Source organism: Typopeltis vanoorti, chromosome 16 (genome assembly GCF_054136105.1).
Source record: "Typopeltis vanoorti isolate ZY-2024b chromosome 16, IOZ_Tvanoo_1.0, whole genome shotgun sequence".
Lineage (NCBI taxonomy): Eukaryota > Metazoa > Arthropoda > Arachnida > Uropygi > Thelyphonidae > Typopeltis > Typopeltis vanoorti.
In genome coordinates, this window is record NC_143564.1 from 1,582,565 (window position 1) to 1,609,490 (window position 26,926).

Below are 26,926 nucleotides of genomic sequence, written 5' to 3' on the forward strand. Positions count from 1 at the left end.
TACTGCAGTTATAGATAGATCTTCTGATGCTGTTACCAGATTCAACACTCTCAATAATAAATTTAATTTAATCCTTTATCCAAGTGTGAGCAAACAAAGTTTGCACCTGAAAGTATCTTTAGGACTGGCGTAAGGTGGTACAACACCAGGCAACTCGTTGCAAAGGTGGAGCAAGCTAACATCACTCCTATCTCAGTCTCTCCCATAATGCAAAATATCTCCTTGTGGATATGTATAATGTTATGCATTAAGGGAAGGGGCCCAGACTAGTTTCAACCTTTACTGAGGTCGAAACTTGGGCCTGGCTCCCACTGAAGAGACCTCAATAAAGGTCGAAACTATTCTGGGTAGTGGCCCTTCCCTTAATGCATAACATTATACATATCCGCAAGTAGATGTGTTTTGCATTATGGGAGATACCGAGATAGGAGTGATGTTAGCTTGCTCCACCTTTGCAATGAGTTGCCCGGTGTTGTACTACCTTACCCCAGTCCTGAAGATACTTTCAGGCGCAAACTTTGTTTGCTCACACTTGGATAAAGGATTAAACTAAATTTATTATAGTCTAACCAAGTGAAAAATAAACTTTCAACAACACTCTCAAATATCATATTCTTATCCACCCATTCCTAAATTTTACTTTTCACCGACTTTTCCAATACTTTAACAACCAGTCCAGAGATTTGTAATTTGCTGCTACTGTCTTAGAGCCATCTTTATTCTGGAGGCTATCGAAAAACCTTGGCAATGGAGGAAAGAGAAAGTATTGTAAAAGGAATCAAAGATGATAAAGGAGATGACTTGAAAACTGAAGATGAAGATATTGATGCACTTTGTGTTGAAAACATTGCATCCTGTGTATCACTTTTGATGGTCGATTGCAGGAAATTGATGCGACTAGGAATTTGAAAGTAATAGTGGACTTGGAGTCAAAGTTCAGAGGCATATTGCAAAAGTTGGTTAGGTAGCTGCATGCGTATTTGGATGTTGTAAAACACTAACAAGTAAAGATGGGGAGTTTATTATTCCTCTTTATAAGGCTATGATTCAGCTGTATCTTGACTGCTGTGCACAGATTTGGTCACTTTTATTAAGGTAGTGGAGTGAAGTCAGAGATGATTGACCAAGCTGATTATGTCTGTGAGGATCAGTGGCGAATTCTCCATGCTTGCTGTGCAAGCTCATTAATTGAGAAAGAAGTAATATTTATTTGTTAATAAATGCATGCATTTATAAGCATTCCATTTAGGCTTTTATTTTTGTAGACAGAAGAAGTTTTAAGCTTGCACGGCAATAATTGAGCTGCTTTGCGTTGTGCATTGAAGGCCGATGCTAGTCAGGCTACCTTGGCTTGCTCGGTTGTGGGAGCATCCAGGTCCTCGCTTCAGCACTGTGATTTCATGCACGTGCATAGCCATTTCCTCTCCCTCCACGTCATCTCACCCTGTTGCTTAAACACGGGCCATACGCAGTCAAAGTTGCTTCAGCCAGCCTTAAAAGTGTGCGCGTGTTGCTTGGGAAAATTAAGTTACAACCAACTTTTTATGACGATGTTATTGACCAGTTCATAAAGAAGAACTGTAGGGTAGAATTTGTATTCAAGTAGCTAAATTGAAAAAGATTCAAATATCATTTGTATGATTAAATGTACATAAGTTTCTAAATTCAGGTAACCCTCGTATAATGGAGTACTTATAAAACTCGGTTTCGATATAAAAAGGTCTAAAATTGTAGTAACCCTTGTTGAACGCGGTATTTATACAACACGGTTCTGATAAAAAAAAAACTATATACAAATTGCAGTAATAACCTTTTATCTTTTCATATGTTTTTCACCGTGCTACTTAAAAATCAAATTTTATCTTCGTTAAATTTGTGTCTGCCTGTATCCCGCATGTAATCATAAGCGGCGAATTTATATTAGGGGAAATACCCTTTAGCATGCATGTACCTCAATTGTTTACCGTATAAAATGTGTATTGTTGAAAATTGTCCTTGTTTCTGCCAGGAAAGTGCATTAAAAATCATAAGTGTGTTCATCTCAAGCTGAGTACTTTATTTTCTGGTGAGAGTTACAAAATGTAATGCTTGCTTTTTTGTGTAAAAAAATTATTTTTATAGTAATGGCCACAAACTGCAACGAAAGGGAAAAACCAACATTGAAAACAAAATTAATTTCTCTCGAAGAAAAATATTCAAAATCTTGGATCGGTTGAAAAATGGAGAAAAACCAGGAGTTTTTGCAGAGACTTTGAATTTAAATGAATCAACAATTCGAACAATCAAACAAAATGAACATAAAATCTGAGAAAGTGTTTATTGCATGGTCAACGATAAGTGCGAAGCGCGTTGCTCATGTACGCGATATTCGAATGGAAAAATGGAGAAATGTAATGGTTTCAATAGAAGATTGCACCTCAAAAGAAAATTCCTATGCAATGAAATCTTATTAAACAAAAAACTCTCAAAGTTTATAAACATTTATAGTACGTGTGTTCAATGCGGGTGAATCCGGGTTATATTGGAAAAAAGTGCAAAAACGCACCTATATTTCGATAAATGAAAGATCAGTTCCTTTTCAAAGTTTCCAAAGATAGAATTACTCTACTGTTTTATAGTAATGCATCAGGTGATTACATGACAAAACCAGTGTTTAATAACCAATCCTCAAATCCTCGTGTTATGAAAGATTAAAATATGCACTATTTTATTTTGCCTAAAACATTTATGCATTATGTGCAATGAAGCTTAAGTACAATTTGTAATTTTTATACTATGTATTTATTCATCATCATCATCATCAAATTCCTGACATGTACACTCAAGGGGTGTACAGCAGTGCTTCCCAAACTTCTGGATGTCAGGGTCCCCTTTGCAAAAATTAAAATATTTCACGGCCCCCCCCTCGAAAAAAAAATCGTAATAGAGATATATTATTATAATATTTATTGTATTTATATTCAATACAAAACATACACAGCGAATATTGCAAAAATCAAATGCATATATTACATTTTTTGCCTCTTACCGTTTAGTTCTGAAGACGATGCGGGCTGTTCTGGTAAAATACTGTCCTTTTTTTTTTAGTCTGTTTCTGCTTCTTCTGATTGTTTGCGGGATTTTTTTATTTTTTTTATTTTTTATCAACCACTTATCCATCTCAGGGTTAAATTCTTTAACGTAGAATAGATCAAATAATATCACCACCTACCAATACTGGCACATCACAGACTGATAACATGAAATTAGTGAATATTACCTGAATAAGGGAATCCCCCGGACCAGGAACATTTTTCACTTTTGTGACTTTTCTCCTTTTACGGTAATTAAGCCTAACGCGAAACAGACAGCAAAGGCAGTCTGTTTATTAAAACATGCATATGATTGGTGCGGTATTAACAAAAGATCGCCAACTGAAAGATAAAGGCATAGCTGACAATTGAGTTGAAATGCTAACTCTCTTCAACCGAATTCCATATGTCAAACTGCCATAACATTCATTATATATATATATATTACTTAGTTTTAACACTTTTACGAATGTTAACACGTTCGGTTGAATTTTATTGCTGCCTTGGGAAATCGAACTCACATACATCTAATTAATAACAATAGTTTTTAGTTAGATACTGTGTTTGCCCATGCAACATATGGTTTTGTTTCAGTCTATACAGCATAATTTCTGTATAAGAGGACATGTGATTCATTAATTAGTGTGTTTTTATCCCAGTTGTCTCTAATTGCACTATTTGTTGAGAAATATATTACACAGACTCCTCATACCTTATTCACTGGCATAATAAAAGTACTTATTTTTATTGCCTCTGCAGTATAGTGGCTCTTACGGAGGGCGTGTTGTTTACCACCGCAAGCGAGTTACTATATCCCCACATGAACTTGTTTAAGCTTTTTTTCATGTGTGAAGTATATGCGAAATTTTTATTGGTTACAGAGAACTAGCTCGGATGACAGTGATAATATAAAATGAGTTTTGTTATGTATATAAAGTCAATATCAACAGTCCCTTATTACGAACGTGTTATGAAAGAGAGAGAAAGATTTGGAACTTCCCTGGAGAGCATTTGAAGTAAATACAATTAACCACTGCTTTGAAATGAAACGTATGAATAAGCAATATTTACTTATATTCGTTAAGCGCCGAAATACGCAGGAAGCAAAGTTTGTGAACCAACACCAATGTGTGAATTTTTGCATTAAAATATAAAAAATAACAAAAAAGAAATAATAAATAATAAAAGTTAAACACGTTTCTTTTAAAATAAAAAAAATCTACTTAGTCTTAAAACATTTTAAATTTGTTTTCATTATTTCACGCCCCCCCCTCAACAAAACCTACGGCCCCCAAGTGGGCCGCGGCCCACAGTGTGGGAAGCGCTGCCGTACAGGATATGATAGTACTACATGAAAAATTTACATCATTATAATTTCTATCTACAATTTTCTTCCAAATCAGTCTGTTACTTATCAAGACTCCAACATTATCAGATCTTATATTTCTATCGTCTAAGGCACTTTGTACCGTATCAATCCACCTATATCTTGATCTTCCTCTGGGTCGTTTTCCTGCCAAACTGGCAGAGAACACTTGTTTTGCTAATCTTTCCTCGCCCATTCTGTTTAAGTGACCATACCACGTCGATAACGCATTCCTGGATGCTGATAATGTCTAGTTCTTTCCTAATATCTTCGTTTTTAATCTGATGTTGCCACTGATGCCATCTGTTCATGCCTCTAATCTTTCTCAGGACTCTCATATCAGGGTTAGAAGTTTTACTTCTGGCCCAGCTCTCAGATCCATAAGTTAAAATTGGTTTGAACACTGTCTTCTATACAGCTAATTTAGTGTTCTGACTAATTTCTCTCTTATTCCATATGAATTTATTCAACTGACTTCCTACCATACAAACTTTGTTGATTCTGTTGGCTATTCCATATTTAATTTGCCATCTTCAGGAAAAATCGTGCTTAAAGAGCTGAAATGTTTTACTTGTTCCACAGGTTCCCCGTTTACAACACAGTTGACATTTTCAACAATTCTACCTATTTTCATTGTCTTTTGTCTTTTTAATGATGACCTTCATACCATATCTATTACAACAGTTATTCAATTTAATCAGGGAATCTTGCAAACTTGTAGAGAATTTATTTAGAAGTATAACATCGTCCGCATAAAGCAAAGAGCTGACATTAACATCTCCAATTCTGATATCATGTTTAATACCACTTTTGTTCATAATGTGATCCATATAGATAATGAATAACAGAGGGGATAATGTACATCCTTGTCTCACACCAGATTTAACATTAAACCATCTTCGTGTACTTCCGTCAATTCTAACTGCTGACTTACAACTCAAATAAAGACTAAGTATTGCTTGATATAATGCCCCATCGACACCATATAACTGTAGCGTATTGAATAGCTTCTCTCTTGGCACTTTGTCATATGCCTTTTCCAGATCTTTGTTATATTCCCATGCTTTCTCAACTATTTGTCATAAAGTGAAGATCTGATCCTGACAGCCTCTATTTGGCCTGAATCCAGCTTGTTCTTTACCAAGCTTTTCTTCCACAATTCTTCTCAACTGTTTCTCAAGAATTCTGGCATAAATCTTGCCAGGAACACTCAGTAGGGAAATACCTCTGTAATTCTCACATTCAGTTTTATTTCCCTTTTTTTATATATGGGTACTATGAGAGCTCTGGTCCAATCATCGGGAGTTCGTCCCTCTGTCCAGGCATTCTGAACTATGCAGTGCAGCCACTGTAAGTCTTACAGTGGCTGCACTGCATACCACCATACTTCAGCATTTCTGGTCGAATATCATCTACTCCTGCTGCCTTTCCACATTTCAGGCCTTTGATGGCTTTTTCTGCTTCAAGTATGGATATGTATTCCTGATTGTATGCCTGTTGAGTGTTTTTTACTGCTGTGCTATCACTGCTTGTTTCATTTAGCAATTTTTCAAAGTAATTACTACACACTTCAAGGATATCTTTTTCTCGCATTTTCATGTCACCTTTATCATCTCTATCTCCTTTTACAGTAATCTTTCCTCCTATTTCTAAGCTTCTTCAACAACCTCCAGAATATCTTACCACCTTCTTGATATTTATTTTCTATGCTCTTGCCAAAGTCCTCCCATGACTTTTGTTTAGCTATTTTTACACAGTTTTTAGCTTTCTTACATTTGTCTCTATTCTTTAAGAACAAAAGCTGACTTAATTGCCAGGAATTTTTGATATGCTTTCTTCTTTTCCTTCACTGCTTCTTTAACTTTGTGTGTCCACCATGGAGTTCTGATTATTCTGTCCTTGCACACAACCTCACCTCTGGCTGAATCAATCAGGGTTTTCTTCAAGGCTTGCCACTGAAGCTCCAAGGTTTGATTCCTGTTCTCAAACTCTTTCATTTTTTCTTCAATAATCTTTGTGTATTTTAGTCTACAGTTCCCATCTGAGAGCTGCTCAACTTTTATTCACTTTGAAACTTTCTTGCTTGTTGTTCTTTTCAATATCCTGCTCAAGACTAAATAGTGATCGCTTCCAATTTCAAATCCTCTGTACACTCTGGTGTCCTGTACCAGGGAGTAAACATCACTATCGAAAATAACATAGTCAGTGAGACTTCTTATTCCTTGTCTCTTCTCTCCATATGAATTTGTGCACATTTTTATGTTGGAAAATGGTGTTAGTAATAACCAGTCCATGTCCTGAGCAGAAATCCAACAGGTATTTGCCATTATTATTAGCTTTGCTCTTTTCTCCAAATTTTCCCAAAATATTTTTGTATGTCTGACAGTCATTTCCTACTCTGCTATTTAAATCCCCAACAAGGACCAACTTTTCCTTTTTCTTTGTGTCAGTTGCTTTCTCTAAAGCATCAAAAAATTCCTCCACTTCTTCTTCTGCAGCTTCTCCAACTTAAGTGGGGTCACTGTTTGTTATGAGTCTCCTCCACACCTTCCTGTCATGGGCTGTCACCACTTCCAAGTTCTTCATCCTCAAGTCCTCTTCTACCAGCTCCCTCCATCTCTTCTTTGGCCGCCCATGCTTCCGCCTTCCTTGCACATCCATCTGCATGACCCTTCTTCCCACATATTCGTCCTCCCTCCTCATCACATTACCAAACCATCTCAACCTTACCTCCTGTATTTCCGCACATCCACCTAAGCATTCTCATCTCTGCTACTTCCATCCTGCTGATGTTATTTTTCCTCAGGGCCACAGTTTCTAGCATATGTCATAGCTGGCCTCACTACTGTCCTATAAATTTTGCCTTTCAGATTGATCGGCACTCTCTTATCGCATAACACTCCAGCCATCTCCCTCCAGTTCCTCCAACCCGCTTGTATCCTGCATCCCACTTCCTTCTCAGCTCCTCCATCCTCTTCCACTGTTGAACCTAAGTATCTAAAGTCTCTCACCTTCCTGATGACATTTCCTTCCAGCTCCAGATCTGTCTCCTGTCCACTGCGCAACACATATACTCTGTCTTACTTCTGCTCAGTCTCATACCTCTCTCTTCCAGTACTTTTCTCCATCTTTCCAGTTTAGTTTCCTCTTCTTCTCTTGTATCTACACACAGCAAGATGTCATCTGCATACAACATTGTCCAAGGTGCATCTTCTCTCACCTCCTCTGTTACCACCTCCATCACAATATTAAACAGAAACGGACTTAATGCTGACCCTTGATGCAAGCCAACTGTTACTTGAAAACTTTCTGTCTGTCCCAAACAGATCCGAACACTTGTCTTCACATTTCTGTACATTTCCTGCACCAACCTGACATATTTCTCCGGCACCTTCTTCTCCCTCAGACACCTCCAGACTTCTTGCCTTGGCACTCTATCGTATGCTTTCTCCAGATCAATAAATACCAGATGTAGCTCCCTTTGTTTCTCTCGATATTTTTCCATCATCTGTCGTAACCCAAAGATAGCATCTGTTGTTGATCTACCAGGCATGAAGCCAAATTGTTCCTTTGCAATCTCCACCTCCTTCCTCAATCTACCATCAAGAACCCTTTCTAGGATCTTCATTGTGTGGGACATCAACTTTATTCCTCTATAATTTTTAGTCTTGCGCATCCCCTTTACCCTTTTAGATGGGAACAAGAGTACTCTCCCTCCATTCCTCTGGTATATTTTCCTGTTGGCAAACTTTCATGAACAGGTCCCACAGCAGGTCAATTCCCTCTTCCCCCAGTGCCTTCCATGCCTCCACTGGAATTCTGTCGGGCCCACCGCTTTTCCATTCCTCAACCACTTCATGGCCTCCGTCACTTCCATTCTACTGGTGTTCTGCACCATCCCCTCAGAAGGCTGCCCATCTCCTCTGTGAGTCCTTGCATTTTCCTCATTCAAAAGTCCCTCAAAGTATATTTTCCATCTGTTTCTTATGTCCACATCCCTCCATAATACTCTTCCTTCAGCATCTTTGATCTGCCTCACATGTAAGATGTCCTTGGCTGCTTTATTTCTACATTTCGCTAGTTGGTAAATATTTCTCTGTCCTTCCTTTGTTTCTAATTGATCATACAGATCTTGATATGCCATGGCCTTTGCCTGTGCCACAACTCTCTTGGCTTCTTGCTTTCTCTCTTTGTACACCTCTCTGTCCTCTTCCACTCTTGACTCATCCCACTTCTGCTTTGCCTTCCTCTTAGCTGTCACTGCCACTTGTACATCATTATTCCACCACCAACCCTCCTTCTGCTCTCTAATCTTTCCAGATGTCTCACCAAGCACCTCGATTGCACAGCTCAGGATTACTTTTGAATTATGTTTCCACCAATCTTGTACACTTTCCAGTCCATCCAAAATCCTCTCTAACACTCTCTCCCTAAAACGATTCCTCATACTCTCCTCTTTTATGCGAAACCACTTAATTGTCTTCATCCCATGGCAACCAGAAGTTCTTATCTTCGATCTTATTTTAAAGTCTGCGCACAGTAGTCGGTGTTGTTGTGCTACTTGATCTGTTGGAATTACTTTACAATTTGTCACAACCTTATTGTTTTCTTCTAGTCAAAATGTAGTCAATTTGTGAGCTTATTAGAAGAGAAGATTAGCCTCGTATTTTGTGTTGAATACTATGGCTACTCCTTCTTTTCCTTGATTGTCATTGCCTGAATATAACATTTTGTATTTATTGCTCAGAAAGATCTCACCAGTTTTGGTCTTTTTTGTTTCAGTCACCCCGATTATGTCGATCTGGTACTTATCTAATTCCTCAGCTAGCTCCATTTCTTTGGCATTCAGGCTTCTTACGTTGATAGTACCGATCTTTAACTCTGGTGATGTTGAGTTGGGGTTTATTTTCAGATTTGTTCCAGTAGCTGACTTTTCGCTGTTCGCCATGGTTCCCTGGCGAAAGCAATGGGGGCCTTGTTTAACCGGGCGACGCCCCACCCGGCATGAAATTTTGTCATGTTGTACCATCATTTTCTATATTGCTTTAAGCAAATAAGAATACAATTTGGTTGGCTAAATCCAAAATTGCCAGCCTATCCTCGTTCGTTCAGAATCCAGGTAGATACCCGACAGGGTGCACCACGAGAAGGTGAGGATAGGCCATTAGGTCAGAAGCCCTGGTTGGTTCTCCGCATTCCTTTAAAGGCTATGTGGAGGTCTCCTCTTAGTTATACAGTTTTGACCTTTAAGCACCCTTATGTATTTGTTTCATAGTTTATGTTTTCTTAACTTATATGAATTACCTGAATTAAATAAAAATATTTTTTTTGTTGGATATGTCATTGTTGTTTATATAATTTAAAAAAAAAACGATTTTGAAGATAACTCTACTTTTTCTATGTGATCCGAGACTCGCATAACGCAATTTATATAACGCGGTATTTCTGCGGAACCTAACATCTGCGTTATACCTCTACATAGTTTTAAATGGTCAGTAATTCATTATTCTGCTAATCAGACTTCAATCACACCTCTCATTCCCTGAATGATAGCAAGCGTGAATTTCAAGACCAGCATTCTCCCTTGGTGAGGATTAAGGTGTAGGTGTACGGTTTGCAAAATTTAGTTATTATGCAGAAAATTGGGGACATGAAATAAACTTATGAGTTACTAAAGAAGTTCTATAAGATTGATTCCAAGGAAGTTTTTCAATATGTGATCAATAGAGAGAGAGAACTATGGAATCATTTCTGGAAGTTGTTTAATTGTGTGTGTGGATGAGATTTTTTTTGGAGAGTGGTGATTGAGTAGATGGATTGCCAGAATTAGTTGAGTGCTCTGGCAGTGAATATGTTCAAATAGGAGGTATGATAGGTATAAAGGTTAGTATGTATCTCTTGCGATGAGTTTTCTGACTCCATGGAGATACCCTTATAATAATGGTTACTAAGTTCCACCTATCTAGCACAGCACTTGTGCATTATGGGTATTGTGACCTTCAATATGTGGGATATTAAAAAAAAAAAAAAAAAAAAAAAAAAAGAAATCCTGAATGGGCTACTATATATTTCCCTGCAATCCATATTCAATATTGCTAGCTTAAGAATTGAACAGAAATCTCTATTGAGTCCTATGGAATCCTCTTTTAATTGTTCTTAATACTGCTCCACCATACACAGCTCTTAAATGTTAACTTCATAGACAGCTTCTTGTATTCCTTTGCCAAAATATTGAAATTAACAATCATGGAAACAGAAACACCTCCATAATTTTTTTGTAACTTCTACCAACGCATGATTGTAAACTTATAGTATGTTAATACTGTTGGTAGGCTACATTTTTACATTATTGGGAAAGCCTGCTCCAGAGACCAAACACTGAAATTTTTGAAGTCATTTTTCTCACACTAGGGAATGAAATTCATTTCTCACATAATGATAACAACAGGATTCATACCTGCAGCCTGTTGGTTGGGAAAAAACAGGTATGCTACCCATTCAATCAACCAAGTCGGCAATCATTTTTTTTTTTTTTTTTTAATCCACAAATATTATCCTCCAATTCAGTATTATAAGCCCTTAGCAATTTTTCCAAAATCTTGACAACTTTAGATTGGTACCTTTCTTTTATCACTCTCCTTATGCATTGGCACTGTTTAGCTCTCTTTCCTCTCCATTAATAAGATTTTCATTGAGCATTTGTCAGGTCCTTGACACATTCTGTTATAAATTATCTAGTCTTATTGACATCCAGAATACTCAATGTTTCTAGTACATCCATTTAATTTGCTTCCAATTCCTCATAATAAGAGATTTTATTCCAAAGGATAGTGAGTCAAGTGAATAAAAAGCTGTACTATGTCAATCATCAGTTTGGCAATGCCCTTTAGTTGGAAGTCTTCTGTTTGAATCCCATTCAGGATAAAAACCTTTATCAGTGTTTTACATTCTGCAAAATAAGCAAAACCAGATCATACACAAAATCTAGGCATAGAAGAATAAGGGATTATCCTTATTCCTTGAAATCTGGTTTTGAAAGCCTGCATAGTATATGGTGTCAGTCTAAATAATGTAAATTTAAAATAGAACATTGGTCGTCCACCATTACAGATGATGTAGTACTGTTAAAGGCAGGAAAAGAAAAAAAAATTGAAAGAACGAACTCCTTAGGATTTTCCTTGTATTGCAACACTAGTCATCTCATTATACTGATACTTCTCTGCTTGCCATTTCTCTTTTCATACTTTACCATAACTTTTTCCCCCCTTTTCTGCTTATTATCTATTTATCCTTCTTTATAATTTAAAAATTTTGTAGGTAGGCCCCCCCCCATGCATTGCTGAGCTCTCTCTTTATGCTCTTCTACTGTTTTCCTCAGCTGCTTTTAGGAGTCTTATTGTCTACTTTGTAATTCCACATAAATTTTGCTACTTGAGAAAACCTGCTTTCTCATCTTTCCACTCTCTTAACTTTCATCAGCAGGAGCAACAGTGAAAATCAAATCCTCTGATATAAACAAAATCCAAAACTCTTCATACTTGCATTTCTTCCTATGTTTTCCTCCTCATGTGCTTCTTATCATTCTACATTACCATGATCTTCCATAATGAAGTGCCATTTTGCATCGGTTCCTAATTTACCTAAAAAGTTCCTGCTAGTCACAGTGATTTGCATAAAATATTTAGGCAAATTAACTACATTAACAACCACTACATATACTTAAAGTATACTTACTGTTCTACCCACTTACATCACATACTCTTGAAGCTATTAATGCCATTTCCCTCTAGTTTCTCTACCTTGAGAGGACAGCTCATATGTTATCTTAAACACTTCCCCATTTATGTATTTCTTATAATTCATTTTTCCCCTCCCTCCCCCCAATTCGGCCTGGTTTGTCATATTCCGTTAATGCTCTCAGGTTTTTTACTGATTTTATTTATTTTTCATCACCCTTTGTGAAGCTCCAGATTTAATGTACATATAAAACTCTTGGTTGTACTATTCAGTATGTGTATTTTTATTTATGTATTTCTCAGAAGATAATTTGGAAACAAGTGTTTTGAACTATGTAAGCTAATGATTTTGTGCTGTATTATTTAAAATATAAAAAAAAATTCAACACCTGCAATCTGCCGGTATTTGCATGTCTTGTTATTTTAGCTGTTTTCTTCAGTTTATTTTCCTCATCTCTTTTTATCAATCTCAGGACATCAGTGTTATATGTTAGATACATGTGAAGATTGATACAGAAGAAGCCTGTTAGCATTTTTCTTGGAGGGTTGAAAGTTGTAATTGTTTAATAACTGCTCATTAAGAAGGCTCTTTTGGAGGACAGAAGTGCTGGGGAGAAGAGGAAGAGAAGCAAGTTAAGTATGTATTTGCAATTGAACTGAAAAAAAAGGCTCACCAGAAAGTAGAAGCGTGATTGTTGCTAGTTTACTTTCATGCAATACTATCAGAAAAGTGTATCTGAGAGATAGGAGCTTAAGTGAGTCATTGAAAGAGTGATCATCTTATCAACCAAATTGATCTCCTGAACGCATCAAGAATTTTTAGGAGGGTTGAAATCCTCCTAAAAAATTTCAAGTATACCACTTCAAATATGTGGTGAGCTAAGATTCTTTTTTGTGAGAAAAAGAACAAGACTGCATTTTGGAAACATTGAAATTATCATGTTGTCCCATTGAAGGACAGTATTCTAATCATTGTTTAAGGGTGGTTGCAAATCTTGAAGCTTGGGATGTTTGACCACTAAATAGTTTGTTAAATGAATAAGATGAATAAATTCAATATACTTTATCATCAGTAATGCTGTGGTTAGTATTAGTAGTCATTGACAGTAGGGGAGATTGAGGTGATGATGATGATCAGTCAGCAATTTGATGGCAGACTTATCTCTCCTTTTTTCTGGAATAGGTTGGGTATATGCTAGCTTCTACATCAGGATAAGTGCTAGCTGAGTATAATAGATTTTAAAGATGGTATAAGTCAAATGGTAGTTCTAGAGCACAGTTTAAGTACAATGGGGAGATGGCATTGCAATCAATAAACTCGTGTCTATTATTGATTAGTATCTAGTGTTTACCAAGGACCCCAGAAGACATTTAATGGTGCACTCCTTTGTTAAGATAAGAGACTGGTCATCTGTGTAAGATTCAGGTGAGCAAAAGTTGTTCAATGATTTTTGGCAGTGGACAAGAAAATATGATTTGTTTCCATTCCAAATGCAGACCTGCATATATCTAAAGCTTCATTAAGTTTTTTGAGGTTGTATTTCATTATTTACGTTGGCTAGTAATAGTAATATCTCACCATATGAAGTTATTGAAAATCTGTTACTGGTTCAAGTAATTCTTCCATTGTGCTTCTACCTTCCAATATGATCAGTTCTCTTCAAATACCTGTATTATATGCTTTAGAATAATCAGTTTGAGCTTTTCATTCAATTAACTATATTTTAACTTCAAAATTATTTTCAATTACTAGATTGTCTCCTTGAACTTCGTAGCTCACTCAGTTTCAACAATGTAATTTGGTTGGTTAGAAGTTTAGATCCTGTCAGAGCACAACTTTTTATCAGGACTTGTCATCTGAAGGTGCATTAACTGGTCTCATATGGAAATGGCAGAGTTTTAATCATACAGCCAACAGAACGTCTGGTGAAGATACATTTCCTGCACACAGCATTGATTTAATATAAGCCTTGTGGCCTCCCATATGGGAGTGAGGAGGGGGAAAGCTTATTATGAAGTGGGAAAAAAAAACATGAAGCTAAGGATACTTTGGTAGGTCATGGGCCTTAAGGAGCTTGACATGCTACCAATTAATTTATTATTAGGTTGTCAGAAACTAATAATAAATCTTTTCATAGTAGATCTTTCGTTGCCTAGTGTAGCTCTTTCACTTTACTTAGCTAAGTGACTTAGGAGAAAAAAAAAAGTTAGATAACTCTTAGTGCATTCATGGCACTAAATAGGTTTGCAACTTTTCATGAGTGGATTAACTTGAAGTGGGGGGGGGGTATTATATAAACCAGTTGTGTATTATTATTACGGGTAACTTCGAGGAGTCCTTAGACTCATCGAGGGAAGCCCTAAACATCATGTCCATCACAACTATTTGACATTCACACAGTATCTATCGTACTTTGCCTTGAACTCGTTCACTGTCATAGCACCCACAACTGACTCGGCAGCTTATTCCACTCATTCACCACTCTAAAAGTAAAAAACCCAGCTCTAACACCCTTACTAACCACACTCTTGCCCAGCTTCCATGGATGTCCCCTAATCCTCCCACCACCTGTTCTCAAAAATACCCTCTGAATTAATCCTCTAGAAACCCTTCAGCAATTTGAATGTCTCAGTCATATCACCCCTTTTCCGCCTATCAAACAATTTCTGTAATCCACAAATCTTCAACTTGTTCTCATAAGGTTCATTCCATAGACCTGCTATCATCTTCGTCACTCGCCTCTGGATCCCCTCCACCACCTCTTCCCCATCAAGAAGAAACCTTGGCATCCAGATCTGGGCAGAGGTCAAGATGGGGTCTTATCAAGCCTTGATACAGAGGAACAATAACTTGTTGTCTCTACTTGTCAAAGTATTCTTCAGTAACCAAGTGATTTGATGAGCTGATTTAGCCACTTTTGCAATGTGCCCCACACCCTAAATTTCAACTCCCTATCCACCAACACTCCCAAATCACTGGCCTCGTCAATCTCCTGGATTACATTTCCACCAATGTGGTATACTGCTGCTAATCTTTTCACCCCAAAATGCATAACCTTACACTTTGCCACATTAAATTGACATCCATTCTCCTTAGCCCAGTCCTCCAATCTATCCAAATCATCCCTCAAATTTTGACATCATGTGCATTCACTATTGCTCTACCCATCTTTGCATCATCAACAAACAAATGAATAGTTCCTCTCAGATCCTTTCCTATATTGTTAATGAACAAATTAAATAGTAGTGGTCTAGGACTGGTCACAGGCCGTCTTTTGGACTCTACTCCTGAATAAACTACTCTGTGATATCTCTCCATCAACCATCCTCCTATCCATCTCACCAACCCTATATCCATCCCCATATGCTGCAGTTTACTGATTAGAATTCCATGTTGTATCCTGTCAAAGGCCTTTGCCAGTTCCAGCAGTATCACTGTAAACCCATTACCCTTATCCAGTTCAGCCATCACTGTTACTGAGGCATAATCTACCCTTCACAAAACCATGCTGTACCCCATACAGTATCCCATTTTCATCTATCCATTCCTGTATTTTTCTCTTCACTACTTTCTCCAAAACCTTGACAACGACTCCTGATATGCTGATCAGTCAGTAATTTGCAACAGCAGTCTTGGAACCTCCTTTATGCAGTGGAACTATTTCCCCCCTTTTCCAGCCCCTCGAAACTAGCCCAAACCCGAGACCCAAATTAAACAAAATGGTCAAGGGCACTGACAATTCTTTGCTGCTTCATGTAAGACCTGAGCTGGTATACCATCCAATCCCATAGATGTATTCACATTAAGGTTTTGTAAAATACTATTCACCTCCATTACATTGACCTGAATTCCCGTATAAGGCATTGGTTCCTTCATTCCTGCAATATCACCACCTGGATGATATACTCCTGCAAAATGCTCGCTTAGTAATTCCACTATATCAACTGATTCAGTTACCTCCCTACCATCGGCATTCCTTAAAATCATTCTGCCATATACATTTTTTCTTTTACTTGCAGCATATCGAAAAAACTGTTTGGAATTCTCTTTAGCTTGCGTGGCTAATTTTCTTTCATAATCCACTTTTGCTTTTCTTACCACACTCGTTACCCTTCTGGCCTGTGCTTTATACTGTTCATAGGCCTGCAGGTCACCTTTCTCCTTAAATTCCTTCCACGGTTGTTTCTTTTTTTGCAGCTCGAGCTTAATGACGTTATTCATCCATTCAACTCCTACTCTTACTACCCGGACTCCAGGTATACAGTCAGCAATTACCTCCTCTACTGCTTCCCATGCACTATCAACCTCCAGCCCTTGCAGTTTTACATGCCATGGCACTGAACCAAGCAATAATAGTATGAACTTATACAGAACAAACAAACAAAAAGAAACACCTGTTTCTTCTCTTTAGTTTTTAATATTATTTATTGATGGTTTGTTTTTGTGAGATCTACAGAGATTCGTGTTTGTCAATGTCTTTATTTGAAGGATGATTGCCTTTCATTATCTGAGTTTGTGTGCAATTAGTCTTTGTCAAGCTGTTTATAATGACACAAATTTCTTTGTATTTTATTATCCCTGAGTGTTAATTTTTCATTGTGAAATGTTTGCAAATTTTGTTTTATTTTATTTTAGTGAAATATATTTACTTAAATAAGTTACATGAATTGTAATGAAATTTAATTTGTATTGCAGATTAACAGTGTTGATGATGAAGTCAAACAAAAAATTTTAAAGGTAAAAATCTAAATTTTCAGACAATTTTTTAGCTATATCATGACTAATTTATAAATTATTAATTGCTTTGTAATAAATGTGAAGAGTAGGTGGGCCAAGAATAACTGGTATCAACAAACCTAGTATCCCATCAAAGTTAAACTGCACTGTATAGGTGTTAGAATAATTTCAAATGTTTTTGTAACTTTCTAATATAGGTTATATTATTCTTCTGGCCTAATATTTTTCTCTCATTGTATGGAAAGCCAATCTGATTTTTGCACTTTTGTGTATCTGGAATGTGTTTAGCTGAGTAACCATTATTCTTACATAAATTTTGTAAGCACAGCGTGTATTGTAAAGGTCTTCCTTTAAGGTAGTTTCATTAATTATAATATAATGGAGGAAACAGAAGTTTGTTGTGCAGTTTTTAGACCCGGGCTCTTCTGATAGTCGCTTTTTTTTTTTTTTTTTTTTTTTTTTTTTTTTTTTTTTTGACAGAAGAATCGGCTGCTTTATAGAAATGTATTATTGAAATTTTTGACAAAGAGAAGGCCTAAGGATATTGACAATCCTATGTTTCTGTGTTGGGTAAAAATGTGGTGCTGCATATAGCTATCTTATTTATTTATTTCATTTTTTTCCCCTTTAACTGCATATATTATTTGTGGCTCAGTAAGAAAATTAATACATCAAAAATAGAGTTCTAGTTTCTTTTTTCAAGGTTGAAATGGAGTCTGCAGTGTAAATTCAAATAGGAAATCAGTTCAGTTACTTCTTAGATCTTAGCCATATTAGTAAGATGTCATCAATATATATCATCATCATCATACGTATCATGGATTTAGGCCTAGTATGGCCTGTTCCGCCTTAGAAGTCATCGTTGAATCGTTTAAGAGGACGTCCTGGTTTTCTTTTTCCTAATGACTTGTACTTTAAGGCTTGTTTTGGTAAACTTTCTGTTTTCATTCTTTGAACGTGTTCCATCCATCTATGTTTATGTTTTTTAATTTTTTCAATTACTGGTTCTTGGTTTAATTCTTTCATAATATCTTCGTTTCTTTTGTGATCAAATAGGGTATACTTTGCAGTTTTTCTCATAAACTTCATTTCTGCTGTTGTTAATCTTTGTTTGTCTTTTTGTTTTATTGTCCAGATTTCGCTTCCATACATTAAGACCGGTAGGGCTAATGTATTGTATACTTTTAGCCTGGTTTGTTTTTGAACTAGGTTTGGTTTAAATATAGAGTTAATTACTCCTGTTATTTTTAAATATTTTGCAATTTTTATGTTTATATCTTTTTCATTTTCATAAGTGATCATACATCCTAGGTAGTTATATGAATTCACCTGTTCTAAGATCTTGTTATCTAATACTATTTTAGTTCTTGCTGGATCTTGTCCTTTAAAGGCCATAGTTTTTGATTTTTCTGTTGATATTATCATACCATAATCTTTGGATATCTCATTTAGATTTAAAATAGCTTTCTGTAAGTTATCTTCAGAATTTGTAATTATTATTTGGTCGTCTGCAAAGAGGAGAGTGTTTAAGTTAACTGTAGGTGAAAGTTTAATTCCTTGATGTAAATTTTTACTCCATTTTATTATTATTTCATTTAAGTGGATATTAAAAAGAGTTGCTGAGAGGGGACATCCCTGTCAGACCCCTTGGTTTATCTCTCTTGTATATGATAGCTCATGATTTAATCTTATTTGTATTTGATTATTTTCATATATACTTGTGACAGCTTTTAGGATATTATTTGGTATTTGTCTTTCTTTTAATATGTTAAATAATATGTTTCTTTTAACTTTGTCAAATACTTTTTCAAAGTCAATAAATGCAATATGTGTTTCTAAATTATATTCTCTTCTTTTCTCTATTATTAATTTTAGGCAGAAGGCTGGGTCTATACATGATCGTCCTTTTCTAAATCCATTTTGTACCTCTAGAATCAAGTTTTCAGAATATTTCATTAGTTTGTTATTTATTTAAGATTCTGCTGTATATTTTGTAACATGAATTTAGTATACTGATACCTCTATAGTTTTTAGGGTCATCTCTATTACCTTTCTTAAAGATAGGAATCACAATTGCTTTTTTCCATTCTATTGGGGGGATACCAGTTGAGTAAATTTTATTTAAAAATAATAAGAGTCTTCCTTTGAATCTTGTTCCTGCGTATTTATATAGTTCTGAACCTAGCTTATCTTCTCCAGGTGATTATCCGTTTCTTGTTTCATTCAGGCTGATTTCTAATTCTTCTTCAGTTATTTCCTTTTCATTTTCGTTAATTGTTTGCCAGTTGTCTTTTTTAAAATATTTGTCTGTCTACAGTTCTGTGTAGTAATTTAGAAATTCTTCTAATTTCAATTCAGTGTTTAATTTTATGTTTTCTTTGGTATCTGCATTTAGGTGTTTCAAAATCTTATATACATTGGATCTTATTTTATATAAATCATGTTCTAAATTAATCAATATATATGTATGTGATAAACTTTTTTCATTTTAAGTTGTGTCTTTCCTTCTTTTGTCATTTGAAGGATTCTTTGTAAATATTAGCAACCTATCACCATGCCTCCCTTCCGTTCATGTATTTTGTCAAATAACAAAAAGGTGTCATTTTAGTGGTGCCCTACATTTAACTTATGACATTTTTCTAAATTAATAATCAAAACAGCCAAAGGCTTTATTTCAGTGAAGTTGAAGTATATAGAAATAGGGGATGTTAAAGATGAATCCTTATTTTATAGCCAAAAAAAAGTTTCTAGCCTGTGTAGCTCAGTGGATGTGGCGTTTGCACACCATCGCGCTTGGCCGCACGAAGGAAGACTTCGTTTCGAGTCTAGTCGGCGACTAGAGGAAATTTTTCTAAGCCTTTTTTCGACCGGCTCCCGAGTTAGTCGATCTCTGGCACGGGCAAGCAGGTTTTTCCTCCCGGAAACTCGGGTTTTTCGTCCTGTAAACTCAAGAAAATCGACCGTAGAACCCACATTATTTCAGACATTAAATATATTGTGTTAGGGACCACGAGATGGCGGCACATTTGAGCCGTCTCTCTTCACTGCGTACCTCTTAATTATGATAGCTTTGGGCCATCTGTCTCTGATTGGGTACCAGTGGAGATTGAACTGCCCACTCAGTCTCCAAAAGTTAGATAGGGCTAAATGGCCTCGCCTACTCCCGTATACGGGAATAAAAAGGCGTTAGCTGATTTTTTTTTTTTTTTTGAAAAAAGTTTCTACTTGGTCTCTGATGAGAGAAAATTTAATGCATAAAGCACGTGATGGATGAATTCCTACATCAAATTATTCCTTTCTCCCCTTCAACATGAATTGACTCTTCTTGGCAATCTGCTAGCGATAGCTCTTGCTTCTGTGGTCAGATAGTAATAATATATGTTGAATGTTATATGAATATATAACAAAATACGTTGAAATATATAGGAATAGGGGATGTTAAAGATGCATCCTTATTTCATAGCCAAAAAAAAAAAAAAAAAAAAAAGATTTCTGCTAGGTCTCTGATGAGAAAACCAACCAGTTTGAAACAGCTATTAGGCCAGTGAAACCTTTATCAAAAGGCACTAATAAAAGATGACTAGGTTTGTTTTCTCATAATCTAAAATATTCAGAAACTTTTTTTTTTTTTTTTTCAGCTATGAAATGAGGGTCAATCTTTAATATCCCTTATTTCTCTAAATTATTAGCTCTACCATCATTAAGCCACCGTTGCACAACAAAAAGTATTGTCCTGCAACTCACCAGCTTCGTAGCAAATACCTTTTTCATAAATATACTCAAGAATAAAGTCATACTGCTATGTAAACTTTTCTTGTCAAACTCTTCGACCACTATTTTTTGTTAATTTAATCCTGTGGAAATCCTGTATGGGAGAAAAAAAAAACTGGTAGCTTGAAAAAACATACAAAATAAACTTTCTTTTAAGGTTACACGGTGATCAGCATTCATATTTATAAATTTAGGGACACAAAAACACACATGTTGAACAGATTATTTTATTAATTACTAATAAAATAAAACGACGTTTTAACTCCTGTATCAAGGTCATCATCAGAAGGATACAAGGGTATAAGGAACCAAGCTACATGCTTTAGTCCTGTATACCGGTAAACTAAATCATCATCATCATCATCATCAAATTCCTGCCATGTACCCTCAAGGGGTGTACAGGATATGACAGTACTACATGAAAAAATTACATCATTACTAACTTCCTATCTACAATTTTCCTCCAAATCAGTCTGTTACTTGTCAAGACTCCAACATTATCAGATCTTATATTTCTCTCGTCCAAGGCACTTTGTATCGTATCAATCCACCTATATCTTGGTCTTCCTCTGGGTCGTTTTCCTGCCAACCTGGCAGAGAACACTTGTTTTGCTAATCTTTCCTCTCCCATTCTATTTAAGTGACCATACCATCTGAGATTAGCTCTGCTAACGCATTCCTGGATGCTGACAATGTCAAGTTCTTTCCTAATATCCTCATTTTTAATATGATATTGCCATTGATGCCATCTGTTCACGCCTCTAATCTTTCTCAGGACTCTCATATCTGCGGTCTTAGTCTTTGGTCAAGTGTTTTACTTCTGACCCAGCTCTCAGATCCATAAGTTAAAATTGGTTTGAACACTGTCTTGTATACAGCTAATTTAGTGTTCCGACTAATTTCTTTCTTATTCCATATGAATTTATTCAATTGACTTCCCACGATTCCAGCTTTGCTGATTCTGTTGTCTATTTCTATATTTAGTTTACCATCTTCAGTAAAAATTGTGCCTAAGTAGCTGAAATGTTTTACTTGTTCCACAGGTTCTCCATTCACAACACAGTTGACATTTTCAATGATTCTGCTTATTTTCATTGTCTTTGTCTTTTTATTGCTGACCTTCATACCATATCTATTACAACAGCTATTCAATTTAGTCAGAGAATCTTGCAGACTTGTAGTGGATTTATTTAGAAGTATAACATCATCCGCATAAAGCAAAGAGCTGACATTAACATCTCCAATTTTGATATCAGGTTTAATACCACATTCCTTCATAATGTGATCCATATAGATAATGAATAACAGAGGGGATAATGTACATCCTTGTCTCACACCAGATTTAACATTAAACCATCTTCCTGTACTTCCTTCAATTCTAACTGCTGACTCACAACTCAAATAAAGACTAAGTATTGCTTGATATAATGCCCCATTGACACCATATAACTGCAGCGTATTGAATAGCTTCTCTCTTGGCACCTTGTCATATGCCTTTTCCAAATCGACAAAACTTAAATACAAATCTTTGTTATATTCCCATGCTTTCTCGACTATTTGTCGTAAAGTGAAGATCTGATCCTGACAGCCTCTATTTGGCCTGAATCCAGCTTGTTCTTCACCAAGCTTTTCTTCCACAATTCTTCTCAACCGTTTCTCAAGTATACTTGCATAGATCTTGCCAGAAACACTCAGTAGGGAAATACCTCTGTAATTCTCACATTCAGTTTTATTTCCATTTTTATATATGGGTACTATGAGAGCTCTACTACAATCATCGGGAATTCAGCCCTCTGTCCAGGCTTTCTGAACTATGCAGTGCAGCCACTGTAAGACTGTTATACCACCATACTTCAGCATTTCTGGTCATATATCATCTACTCCTGCTGCCTTTCCACATTTCAAGCCTTTGATGGCTTTTTCTACTTCAAGTATGGATATGTATTCCTGACTGCATGCCTGGTCAGTGTTTTTTTATCACTGTGCTGTCATCACTGCTTGTTTCATTTAGCAGTTTTTCAAAGTAATTAATCCATACTTCAAGGATATCTTTTTCTCCTGTTTTCATTTCACCTTTATCATCTCTAATTCCTTTTACAGCACTCTTTCCTCCATTCCTAAGCTTCTTCAACAACCTCCAGAATATTTTGCCACCTTCTTGATATTTATTTTCTATATTCTTGCCAAAGTCCTCCCATGACTTTAGTTTAGCTAGTTTTACACACTGTTTAGCTTTCTTACATTTGTCTCTGTATTCTGTAAGAGTAAAAGCTGACTTATTTGCCAGGAACTTTTGATATGCTTTCTTCTTTTCCTTCACTGCCTCTTTAACTTCCTGTGTCCACCAGGTAGTTCTGATTTTTTTATCCTTGCACACAACCTCACCACATGCCTCTCTGGCAGAATCAATCAATGTTTCCTTCAGAGTTTGCCACTGAATCTCCAAGGTTTGATTCCTGTTCTCAAACTCTTTCATTTTCTTTTCAATAATATTTCTGTATTTTAGTCTACAGTTCACATCTGAGAGCTGCTCAACTTTTATTCGCTTTAAAACTTTCTTACATGTTATTCTTTTCAATATGAAATTCAATTTTATCCTGCTCAAGATTAATAGTGATCACTTCCAATTTCAAATCCTCTGTACACTCTGGTGTCCTGCACCAGGGAGAAAACATCACTATCAACAATAACATAGTCAATGAGACTTTTCTTATTCGTAGCCTCTTCTCTCCATGTGAATTTGTGCACATTTTTATGTTGGAACATGGTGTTAGTAATAACCAGTCCATGTCCTGAGCAGAAATCCAACAGATATTTGCATTATTATTAGCTTTGCTCTTTTCTCCAAATTTTCCCAAAATATTTTTGTATGTCTCACAATCATTTCCTACTCTACTATTTAGATCCCCAACAAGGACCAACTTTTCCTTTTTCATTGTGTCAGTTGCTTTTTCTAAAGCCTCTAAAAATTCCTCCACTTCTACCTTAGTAGAACCTTCTGTGGGACCATAGGCACAAATAAGTCTCATTGTCCAGTTCCCCATTCTCATATTTGCCCACATTACTCTACTTGAGACTGACTGCCATTCAAGAAGATTAGCCTCGTATTTTGTGTTGAATACTACGGCTACTCCTTCTTTTCCTTGATTGTCATTGCCTGAATATAATATTTTGTATTTATTGCTCAGAAAGATCTCACCAGTTTTGGTCTTTTTTGTTTCAGTCACCTCTATTATGTCGATCTGGTACTTATCTAATTCCTCAGCTAGCTCCATTTCTTTGCCATTCAGGCTTCTTAGTACCGTTGATAGTACCGATCTTTAACTCTGGTGATGTTGAGTTGGGGTTTGTTTTCAGATTTGTTCCAGTAGCTGACTTTTCGCTGTTCGTCCTGGTTCCCTGGCGAAAACAACGGAGGCCTTGTTTAACTGGGCGACGCCCCAGCCGGCATGAAATTTTGTCATGTTGTACCATCATTTTTTATTTTGGTTTAACCAATAAAAATACAATTTGGTCGGCAAATCCCAAATTGCCAGCCCATCCTCGTTCGTTCAGTATCAAAGTAGATACCCAACAGGGTGCACCACAAGAAGGTGAGGATTGGACATTAGGTCAGAAGCCCTGGTCGGTTCTCTGCATTCCTTTAAAGGCTATGTGGAGGTCTCCTCTCAGTTATACAGCTTTGACCCTTAAGTACCCCGGTAAACTAAATCTACATAGTTAATTAATCCTTTTCCCTAGCCTGACCTCTAGTGATAAAAAAATAAAATAAAAAATTAAAATGAAACAAATAAATAATAATAATAATAAATTAAAAAAAAATACACTGCAATAAACTGCTGAAGTCCTCATGTATTAACCACGCTACTTGCCAAGACGTCTATAGATGTCAAGTTTATCATGGATGCGAAGTGCATATTAAAATTGTAATACATTGAAATATATGATGGATATGAAGCATATGAGGATGCGTATTTGATCCATAATGGCCTGTGAGGTGGTTAATATTCTTCTGGATTTGTACAGTTCTAATTGTTATAATATGATTTCCTTCGGTTGCTGTTGAATGTTATAAACACTTTACCAGGTTATCTTCTTGTAGTGGGATTTTTCTACGGCTAGTTTAGGTTGTTATACGGGTTGTAGATGTGAGTAATGACTATACAAAAAAAAACATATATACATTTATTCTCCCTAATAATTTATGATACGTCTTCTCATTCCTCTTTCTCCAAATGATTTGACCAACATTTGTTACCTTCGCACAAACACATCTGCGCATCCTTATTGTTATAAATACTTCAAATGGCAACCTTAACAATTACTGTTCACCTACCTATCCAATGTACACTTTACATAATTCCTTCCTTGCAGAAGGACAGTGATCCATACCTAGGATCATTTCTTGCACTCACTCAAAAAAAGTTCTTTGTTTGTTCATTTGCAGTCTTTATTTGATAACATTTGTGAAATTTTTGATGACACTGTAACAAATGATGAAGAGTCCTAACTACAAAGACCCATAAATGTAGTGCAGTGCTAAAAGAAGTTTGCAGTAGTGAGATTCAACTGTATTTATCTCTGAACTGTTTTGCAGTAATTTTCCCAGATAATTAGGTTATCTTCCTTAGAAAGTGATCATGACTAAGACTGACTTATTCTCTCTAACTCAAGCTGACAAAGATGTTGAAGTCTTTGCTGTGAGTAATGATTTTATACAGATTGGCCATCTCACCGCCACAACAGAAATACCTCACAACATTTCTTATTTAGCTTTCCTTCCAAATTTACTATAGGTGTCAGCGTCACCTTTATTAAAGCATATCCTGTTCAAAAAATTCGCCAAAAATTAAAAGCAGCTGACTTTGATGTATTAAAAAATTATGTTGTGGCAGAGGGGTAAAATAAAATTTTCAATTTTTAAGTATTATTTTTTTCTGAAATTTTTTTATGTTGCTCCTTAAGTAGACATCAGTACTTTTAGTACCTTTTTGCCTATTTTCTAAAGAGGCACCCCTAGTATTAAAGCATTTGTTTTTTTTTTTACTGTGGTTAAAATTAAGACACGAATGGTAATACATTCAAACATATATTTAAAAAGAAAAATGAATGATACGAAAAGTAATTTTTTCATATACCTTTGGAAGATCTTCGTATTTACCTTAGAATTTTTGATGCAACAAATTTGAGAAATATAAATGGAATCTTAATATAAATAATTAGCTATAAGAAGAGTTTAAAGACCATCAATTTGATTAAAAAATGCGTGGAGCTTTTACAGAAAGAAATAGACTGAAGTAAAAAAATATGGAAATTAAAAACAGAAATACATACAGTGGGCTCACATGAAGGATGAATGGCTGAAAATTAAAATTAATAATAAAAATAAAAAGTGCCCTTTCGATGTGTGAGCTGTTTTGACATTATGTCATCTTCAGAGCTCAAGGGAATAAAAATGAGGTCTATGTCATATTGGCTTTTTTAAGTTACATTGAATTTTCTGGGAAATCTCAAATTAATTTGCATGTCATGGAGCATTCAAATTTCTGAAATCATGTAGGGGCAGTGGACATTTCAGAAAACATAGCCATAAAGTGTGACAGGAATTCCATACATTTACAATTTTTATGTTTTTATTCTTTCAGCCTGGACAACATTTAGTACATCCACTTAAAACATGATTTTTAGGAACCCTAAATGGTGGAAAATAGCAGATTACATGTTGTGAGCTTTACCTGTTACCAGCATTAATTCAAATCTAGAATAAAACATTACAAAAATACAATTTTTTACTATTATACAAGTAGCTTAGTTATGTAGGCCATCTAATTTCATATTGCTATGATTTGCAGAGAACATGTGTAGTGCAATTTAAAAAAAAAAAACTCGTTTTACATAGCTAAGTAATAAAAATAAACTACATTTAAGCAGTGAGTACACTTAAATATAATTTATTTTTCTAGAGAATCTGATCATGTTAGTTTTAATATGGAGTGTTAAATGTTGGTTCAGTCAGAGGGATCTGATTTTATCTGCTGATTTGTATACTATAATTGAGGATAAGGATATGTGAGCTGGGATCTTCTTTTGCAAGAGAAAAAGCAAGACCGTTTTGGTAACACTCACTGTGACCAGATTGTCCTTGTCAATCTGGTCACAGTCAAAAGAAAGAGCCAGAGGTGCTTCAGAAAGAATATCAACAGATTGCTTGATCCTTTGCCTTAGACAGATCATAGAAAAATAT

The 26,926-nt window shown here is 35.8% G+C and overlaps 1 protein-coding gene across 1 annotated transcript in view; it reads left to right on the forward strand.

Annotated features, from left to right (window-relative positions):
• Positions 1-26,926, forward strand: part of LOC150097829 (uncharacterized) — an 84,171-nt gene that overhangs the window by 18,412 nt on the left and 38,833 nt on the right. Inside the window, exon 2 of the mRNA XM_090406131.1 lies at positions 16,870-16,911. Coding sequence (XP_090262257.1) covers positions 16,870-16,911 — 42 coding nt within the window. The remainder of the gene's footprint in view (positions 1-16,869; positions 16,912-26,926) is intronic.